Raw genomic sequence first — 9602 nt, 5'->3', positions numbered from 1 at the left:
TGCATCCTAAAAAGTAATATTTTTTAAGTAGCTGTTGTACAGTCAGTTCTTAAAGAGATTGAAGTCAAACTGAGTTCTGATCCTGAGATACTGTAAGTCCTTGATACTACAGTAGCTGCCTAAACTGATAGAAAAGCATAATTCTGCACAATTATTTTGTAATCTCCCAAAACTGGCTTTTCATAAGAGCAGTTTTCCCAAATTACTGTTTTGCAGTTAAATGACAAACCAACTATCAACAGATTTAGCTGTAGGTAAATATTGGTCTTTTCCCAGGTGTTTTTTTTCTTAGACAGTATCTGTAAGAATACAAGTATGTGATTTTTTTTTTCAGATAAGAGTTATAAAAGCACAAACACAAAAAGGAAAAAAAAAACTTGCATAAGAAACAGATTTTGAATGATACCAGTCTAACATTTTATTTATCGCATACAAAAGGATTTCTTTTGACAATGGAATTTTATATGAAAAGTAATTTGATGCATACTGTTGAGAATCTTCAAAGTCAAAGATGCTGCAGAAAACTTAAGGCAATGCATCTAAGCATGTAAAGCACAGTAAGTGGCGGAAATTTTCAAAATCAAAAGCCTATTCATTTTCCTTCCCTTAAATTATGGTCAAGTCACAACTTTGTGAAACAGAAGTAGGCTGCAGCTTTGTTAGCCCCTGCAATAGCATATAAGACCAGAACACTGTGATTCCTGGCAAATACCTAAGTGTTCAACATCACATTACAATGCATACATTTAAAAGCAAGACAGTATCAGTAGCAGTTATTAAACAATTAATTTCATGGGCCACTAAAATGCCTCTAGTACCAGGCACCCAAAGCAGGTGCATAGAAGAATTCCTAAAAAATATCCCCAAAACCTGTGCTTCTTTGTCCCATAAGGAAGCCAAAATGGATTCCATCAGATACCCAGGGAGTCAATTATTTTACAGGCCCTGGGTTTTTTTCATCCCATGTCTCACAAGTACCTTCTTGGAAACTTTAAGTGAATATCATCAGACTTCAAGCACCACTGGTCAACTAACTTCCCTCCTTTATTCAATAGTCACTGAAGAATGGGAAATGTCTGCTGTTCAGTCCTTCCAGTTACTTGTATTCCTTTTTTACCACTGCAGATTCAATTTCACACCCACTTTCAGATTCCTGCAGCCACCATGTTCAAGAAGCTTTAGCATAAAACCATGTCAGGTTTTGAAGCAGTCAAATCACATTTTGCCTCTCCCCCACATTCCCCCATCTTACAGACACAAAGTGTTTTTTAAGTTCAGTTTTAGCAATGCAATTAAGCTTGAAAATGTCCACTCATCACACATGCTGGAATAAAAATTTCTCCTCACTTAATGCTTCAGTGCCAGAGGTGTTAAGTCTGTTGCCAGCAAATGACACTGCATTGAAAAAAATGCTACTCCTAACAGATTAGAAAAATAAAAAGGGAAGCAGCTTAACCAGACAAAACACAGGCATCAAAATAGGTAAGTTCATATTTATAAATGGATCATTTTTTTAGTGTAAACATAACATTTCTAGGTTTACTGTAAACTGTTTTACATTTATCTGATTATGAAAGACAAAGACAAGAGAAACTGAAGGTATTTATTACTCAATCCACTTACAAAGCATGTGGCTTAATGCAAGCTTATTGACATGTTCATATATGATCCCCTAGGAACATCTTTTCCAAAGTGACAGTAATACTGTCTCAATGTTTTTGCAATCTTCAGCATCTTTTGAGCATATTTAAATAAACTATACTCTATTATGTGTGAAAGAACGTTGATAAGCAACTTGAGTCCTGATGTGGATTAAAACTTCCTCCAAAGGCAAAATGTTAGTACATTATAACTTAATTCTATATACTATATTATGCAGCAAATCTTAACTATAGAAAATATTTCAATCAGTGATGGACTGTTGGTAATTTATAAAGAGGAAATCTATGATCAAGGCAAAACTAGGTAACCACATAATTTGTGTCTCAGTTTCTACAGAAATTTACAGGCTTTCAATTTACTATTAAAAAATAAAACAAGAGACAGGTGAATTTAGCTAATTTTATTAAAACTAATAAAAATCCCAAGGCAAGCCTGGGATCTTTAGAAGTTCTATGGATGCATGTATACCTGCCCCTTCCCCCCCCCAGCAAAAAAAAAAAAAAAAAAAAAGAAAAAAAAAAGAAAAAAAAAGAAAACCACCCCAGAAAACAGCCACAAAAAAAAAAAAAAAAAACCCTGCAGCTCTAAGTCCTGATTGAATGTTTTTTTCATAAAACAACAAAACCCCAATGTGTGCAGATACTTCAAGTTAGCAGAAGACCAAACAAAGATTCTAAGTTCTTCCATTTCCCTAAGAATTTTTTCAGTCTGCAAGTATCTACAATCCAGCTAACTGAAATCAACATTTAGTGTTCATTAGAGCTGTTTTACAGCAGCAAATATTAAGTTAGGGATTCAAATTTCTAGACATAGGAAGAAAATGATAAATACAATCTGAACAGCAGTCTAAATGTTTAATATTGACATTCAAATATATCTGCATTGTGCTGAAAGTTTAAAACAAACACAAAAATCTGATCAGACAAAACTCTGGTGACGAGTATGCCATATGTATCAGTCAGACTGAATATAGTTCATATTCTGTTCCCAGTATTAAGAATGGTATTTGACTCAGAACTGATATTGTTAACATACAGCAGCCATTTTTTCCTAATTAAGGAATGTCTCAATACATAATATTATCCTTTCTAGATGATCTTTATACATTAAACTAAAATACATGATTGATTAAATTAAGGAATCCAAGGTTAGTAATGAGTGAAATCATATTTTCAAAGCTTGATACTATGTAAAACAAACCAAAAAAAAAGACCACACAATTCTACTTACTAAAGCAGCTAGTCTTGCCTGCAAGTTTGGGGTCACAAAGCCCATAATATGTGCAAACAAATGCAATACAAGGAACCATGCAAAAATACAGTAATGAATTAAAAGAAAAAAAAATGTAAAACCTAAACAAAAAAAGGTTTTATAAATACACTGAAATTCAACTGTCTACATAAACTGTAGGTCTAGCATTAGTTGTACCATATAGCAGAGCCAGCACTCTAGGTTCAATGCTTCCAAATCTGCGCAGGTAAGTCATGCCATCTTTGGTTGACTGCAGTACCAGTAAGGATGAAAGGGAGTCAGAGGGAGGACAAGAGTTCTGGAAAATGGTGTCAACTTTCACTAGGCAGTTGAGCCTCAATGTCCACTCTGCAAATGGGGCACTTCTTGTTAGTAATCAACCACTGATCTACACATACTTGGTGGAAAAGGTGCATACATGGAAGGCGCCTGTCATTAGAACAGAAAAACATCTGTGTTAGTAAAACATTCGCATATCAACATACCCATTGGAAAAATGATAACGTGGATTTTGCCACTGACATGTCTACTCTTCCTCCTACCCCCCAAGCTTTACTAGCCTTTCCAGCTGTTGATCTTGCTTTTTTTAGTGCCAAGAAGAAATTAATACAGGCAATGAAGTGAAGCATCAGGTAAGTTAGAAACAACTATCCTATACAATGCTGCCTGATTCTACTGTTACCCTGATTTAAAATCTGTTACAGTTTAAACAGTACAGTTTAAGCTTCCAGAAAAGCTAAATCTGATACATTAGTACACTCAATTAACTCCTTGCCCAAAATGCTGCAGCACTGTGGGACTTAAATGAAAAATATGAGTAGCATGTTCTCTAATATATTTTAAAAGAGTATCAATTTGGCTTGTCTTATAAGATAGACAGTCAACTTACCGAAGATCATAAAAGAGAATCTACATTCTCCCCAAAGACAATGCATACTGAACAATGAGCATTTTTAATTAAAAACATCTTTAATCATAGATGGAGGGAAGATTATGAAACTAGTGTAATAACTCCTAAAAAACTCTTCCAATATTTGTTTTATTTATTGGTTACAGTGACAGATAATGCTAACCATAGCTGTTAGCCTATGAAGTGCTGCCAAGAGCAGTGTACCATAACAAAGTATGGCCTCAAAGCCAGAGCATTTGCATTACAGTCCGATATTCAATGGTACTATTTACCTGACATCTTCACCTTCCTCTAATATAGACAAACAGATGGTACACTTTTCCTCTGTGTCTTCTTCTGTTCCTTCCTCCCCATCTTGTTTGCAGTGCAGTTTCCTCTGTGAGAACCAATCAGTTGTTACCTTATTAGTAGAGATGACATTATTGACAAACTGAGTAAAATCTGTTTTAATACATACTCAACATATACTTTGAAAACATTTGATAAACAATTTCACATTTTGAGGAATACTTATTCAAATGCATTTGAACCAAACAGAACCAAGAACTAGCACCTGGAGCAAAAAAAACACAGTATATATCAGACTTAACTCCCGTTGAATTACAAAGTAGACTAGTGAACTGTGAATATATAATTCTGTAATCTTGCAACTACTTCTTTCATTTATTGTCTAAGTGTAAATATCTTCGTTTCATTCATGAAAAGAGGCCAAAAATATTCCTATTCAAAAGTAGTACCTTAAATCACAATTCATCAGATAATGAAAGAACACTTTTGTGGATGGAATCATACACGATGGTATAATAAACTGCAAATGAAAGAACTTGAATTGCCAAAATTCTGTTTCAGGTATAAAATTTGTAAGCCTTCAAAATCTGAAGTTGTTCTTAAAAACCTGAAGAAAAAACTGTATATACCAACTGTGTGTCAAGAATAATTTATAACAACCCCTACCCTTAAAAAAGCCATTACTTTATTTGATGAGTTAAATTGTTGACAGGCTTCAATGTTAACTACCAGTAATTATTTCATTACTCTTCATTTTAGTGGTAAGGAGAGGGAGGAAAAAAAAAGTCAAGGCTATTCAAAACAGCTGAACAAGTTATTAAACAATATGGCTGAAAATGGCAGCTGACCATCACTACTGGGATGGGGAAAGAAACAAAATCCAAGTCATATTTCTCCAACCTCAAAAGATGCATTCAAGAGAGGATTATGTTTCCAACTTTCCTGAATACCAAAGGCGGCACCTTGAAAGCTTCAGTTCTCCTACTCTCCCTACATCTGCACTCATCTCACTTCCCCCATCCCATTAGCTAAGATAACCAAATAAAGTTTTCAACATAAAACACACAACTCAGAAGCACAGTAAATTTATCAGTTGATAACTGAAAGGAACATTATACTGATTCATCTGGAAAACAGGTACAGGAGGAAATGAATTTAAGATAAGAAATAATGCAGAACTAAGCAAAATAGCATGTATGAAATTGGCCATCAAGCTTTAATTTTTTTTTTTTAATTTTAAGCTTCTTAGCCAAGTAAGTTTAAAAGGCATATCTGTTTTTCCCCATTATCTGTAGAAATGGGGATTTTCCCATTTCTTGTTTACATTTCTAAAGAGCAAGATTACTCTTCACTTATCTTCAAATGGTATCTGCATGTGCAAGTATAAGAAAGAAAAGCTGTATTTTGACCTTGTATTTACAAAAAACACCTTTGTTCAAGTCATAGTAGCTCTTTATTAACACACGGACCAATTTTCATTTTTAGAAGTGGTATTTTAAGTTTTGCTTACAATGCTTTAAACTGCAACATATGGAAAAACATTACTTTGAAGCTGACATTTCTTCAGATTTAAGCTACAAATAAGCATTATCATCTCTTCAAAGATATTACACACAGCCCATAGTTTAAGAAATCCTCACCTTTTTGTATTTATGTGGATATGTGCATCTTTCTATAGTTCCCTGTGTTGCTCCTCGATTAACATTGCCTAATCGTTCTTCCAAATGAATCAGCTCCTAAAAATTATCAAGGAACAAACAAACAATGTAAGAACTGACACTTCAATTATTTTGAATAAATATTAATTTTATTCTAATTCTTTCACAGAATAACAATGTTTGTCAATTCCCAAAAGTACAGTCAAGAGATAATACAAAAAAGGGAATGTTGTGCAGGAAAAAATGATGGGTTTCCATAAACACACACAACACTGTTCAATATTTTAAGACATGGGAAACATTATTTTACTACTAAAAATTAGGAACTTTGTCAGCTAGAAATGGTTATCAGTATGTTCACACATACTTGTGTCTAGCGATGACAACACAATTAAAATCTGCTAGTAAGATATTTGCTTTCTAAAAGTCATTATGGCTTAGAAAAAAAGTGGCTTAGGTGGAAATACAGTGACTGATTTCTTATTCTCCAGCAATAAGTTGATTAGAACCATGAGACGTCACTGAAGACGTTTTCAGTGGACTAGGTCATTAACTCTCTGCATCTGATCTTTTTTTTTAAAAAAAAAAAAGAAAAGAAAAAAGTTCTTGCACTACATAAACAGGACAGCACTATCAAATTTGCCAAGTTTCACTCCGACTAGGAGAGTCCTGGCATGGTTATTCAAACACACTATTACCTTTTACCAACATATCCTGCGAAGTGCTATAGCCTACTTAGTGGGGAGGGGAGCAAAAAACAAAATGTAGTGTTAATAACCACCTAAGCCTAACAAAAGACCTAGCAAAAGGTCTAGGGCACCTTTTGTTCACCGACTTTTCAAGAGGTTTTCAGTATCTATTCCCAGCCCACAATTGTGTGGTTATTCTGTAAATTAAGGGTATTTTATGTTTCTTTTATATCCACGTATAGAACTAGTTCTAACATACACCCTCCCCATATTCCCTCATGATATAGTTTGGCATATATCTATTTTTGTTCTATTACAAACCTCAAAATTGCCCCTGAAAGGGCCTCTGAATGATGTTCCATCCAATCCCGATGAAATGTAACGGATGTGAGGGTAGCCCGCCATGTCTGGTACCTATTCAAACAGCAGACGTTAAGTTAAACCTATTCAGAACAGTTTCAGTATTTTACTGTTCACTTTGTAAAATGCAAGATCCTTTTGCTTTTATTGAATCACTCACTCATACTCCCCTGCTTAAACATAAAATTCCAGCTGACCACCTAACACAATACTGCTCAGCTCTCTAAACTATAACCAGAAGCAGAACAAAAGTTAGACTAGTTCCACTATTATAATCTCTCCACATCCGAATTGTGTATTTCTTGGTCTCACTCACCAAGCCTCACAATCTCAATCTGATTTGTATAAACATGCTATAAATACCTAAGCATTTTTGTAAGCAAAACTCAAAACTATGCAAGAATTTACTAATAGGACGTGCTATGGTTTCTAAACCACAAGTTTTTGGTACCACAGAAGAAACAAGGCAAATAGTCTAGAAAGTAACCAATACTCTTATCTTACTGAAGCAACCAAACACCTGAAGACATACTTCAACTTTAGAGGCAAATTAAAAAAAAGTAATACTGAAAACTTGGATAAACCTGACAATCTAAAGTCATAGGCACCTCTAAATATATTCTATACTCAAGCATCCACTGGTTCTCTTAGATAGTAGGGGATACTAACAGTGAACAAAATGCGGTGTCCAGTGATACACCCTACAGGCACAGCAATCACCAGCACCAGCACAGTTTCACACAGGAACAGGGAAAGGTAGTTAACATGCCAAGGACCACCTTTATAGCAGGGCTTCCAAGTTCCATTTTGAGCCCCTGAAAACAATACTGACTATATTAGAAATGTTCCAGAAGCAAGAGGTTAGAAAACCTTCAAAATAATCAGCAGACTCAGTTTACTGAAACATGCAGAGTGCACTGATACAAGGTCTGTGGAAGAGACTAGTTTGAAAATAATGTTATGTATTCCAGAAATATTTTCCCCTCTGTGCTGTCCTTATTACTTTAAGTGGTGGCTCAGAATACACCTTATTAGGCTGTTAGCAAATCAAACATCCCAAATATTATCTAGGAAGTCAGATATTCATGTGCTACTTATTTCCCACAGACGAAGTCTAAGCTTAACATAAAGATATGAAACTGAATGAATGAGTTGTGTGAAAGCCTAGACAAAGTTATTCATACAACATAACAGATCAATACACTACCTTTCATTTTTTTCAGATCTAGTCTGGTAACTAAAGTCTGACAGAGCTAGCAAAGATGTCTGCCTTCTTTTGTTTAAAGAACAAAAACAAGAATGCCTAGTTTAAGTTCAGTGCTTTACATGTGGCTTGTCAGCTGATGACCAAGTCACAAACACAGCCACAATATCAGATTTTTTAATAAACCAGAGTAATAGAAACCAGTGATTTTATTCTCAGAATATTTCCAGAATGATAACACACAGGAAGTAACCCTCTCAAAAGTAACAAAAATATCTGTTGTTCTGGCTTCTAATAACTACTAATTAGAGTTGGAGATGGAAGTTAAGCAAGACAGAATGACTGGTGCAAAGTCCAACAGTGGACCAATTCAAGATCTACGCTGTCACGTAACATGCGAAATAGATTCAGAGATTACTTACCAATACATGGAATTCAATAAGATTACAGATAAAAAATTTTATATAGAAAGGAATGTACATTCATCTGCTAAAATATTTCATGGATCTGTGGTATCTGTTGGTGTCACAGGTCTTACTGTTTGACAAGACTTAAGTTGTAGCTGTGACAAAGGGGTTTCAGTGTGCAGAAGTGAGCACAAAGATAAAGTTATTTGAAAAAACACCTTACAGTTGTAAGAAATCTCTCCTAGATAATCAGTGATTTACGATCCACCCTTCATTAAACCGTGTAGTTCTACTTTGTCTTCCAATTATAGAAAATACAATTAAAGAACTAGCTCACTGATCCACAATACGAATGTACTTGTGGTTACAGGTTTTTTACTAGATTTAGGTGCAGCTGACATCATTTGGAAGTTTCCATTGTCCGTTAATACACTATGAATTGATCACCTCTACCTAGGGAAGAGAAAATCCCTAACAAAACCTAACTAGTCTTGGGCATCTCTGTTTTCTTGATGCACCAGGATCTGAAAACAGTCCATTAGAAAACCATGCACCTGAGAAGGAAACTGCACCATGGCAGAAGCTGTGAAGTCACAGGCAGTTCCAGCTCACTATGTAGTAGCACATTATGGCACCCCACTCTAATGCTAGAGAGCCATGCAACCAATCCATAAATTGCTTGGGATGGAAACTGAAACAATCTCAAATTCCTTGTTGTTCATCACTTTGAACTTACTTGTTCTTAACACAGCCATTTAAGGATGAGAAACAGGACTTTATTTGCATCATACTTTAGATTGATTCAGAAGGATAAGACCTCTTGAACAAAGGAACTTTCACAAAATTTAAAAGAATTTCACAGACACACAAACAAGCCTTTGTTTCCCTACCACATGCTTACATAATTATATCCTAATTGCCTCAAAGGATAGAGTTTATCACCTGAAGTAATACGCAGCCAGCCAGGTTTCTCCATTGGAAGCAATTTGGCTACCTACTAACAAGCTTACTAAGCTTAATTTTAACACTACAAAAACAATTAAAATCTTCTCAGAGAACATACTGCAATGAATAACACATACACAATAGGAACACTGGGTGGGACAAACTTCCCAAGACTGTCACATTATCATGACTGGGAGTGGTATATAACCTCCATCACGTACAGGCTCT

At 35.0% G+C, this 9602-nt stretch overlaps 1 protein-coding gene across 2 annotated transcripts in view; it reads right to left on the bottom strand.

Annotated features, from left to right (window-relative positions):
• Window positions 1–2497: 2497 nt before the first annotated feature.
• RNF111 (ring finger protein 111) overlaps window positions 2498–9602 on the bottom strand; it is a 48331-nt gene continuing 41226 nt past the window's right edge. For both annotated transcript variants that reach the window (XM_062583341.1, XM_062583340.1), the window contains exons 11-14: window positions 6780–6872; window positions 5752–5847; window positions 4096–4223; window positions 2498–3342 (exon numbers count right to left, since the gene is read on the bottom strand). In XM_062583341.1, the coding sequence (XP_062439325.1) occupies window positions 3225–3342; window positions 4096–4223; window positions 5752–5847; window positions 6780–6872 (435 nt within the window). In that variant the 3' untranslated portion in view covers window positions 2498–3224. The remainder of the gene's footprint in view (window positions 3343–4095; window positions 4224–5751; window positions 5848–6779; window positions 6873–9602) is intronic.

This window comes from Rhea pennata, chromosome 10, assembly GCF_028389875.1.
Source record: "Rhea pennata isolate bPtePen1 chromosome 10, bPtePen1.pri, whole genome shotgun sequence".
Lineage (NCBI taxonomy): Eukaryota > Metazoa > Chordata > Aves > Rheiformes > Rheidae > Rhea > Rhea pennata.
The sequence above is the reverse complement of the archived record's forward strand: the minus strand, read 5'-3'. Positions and strand labels throughout refer to the sequence as shown.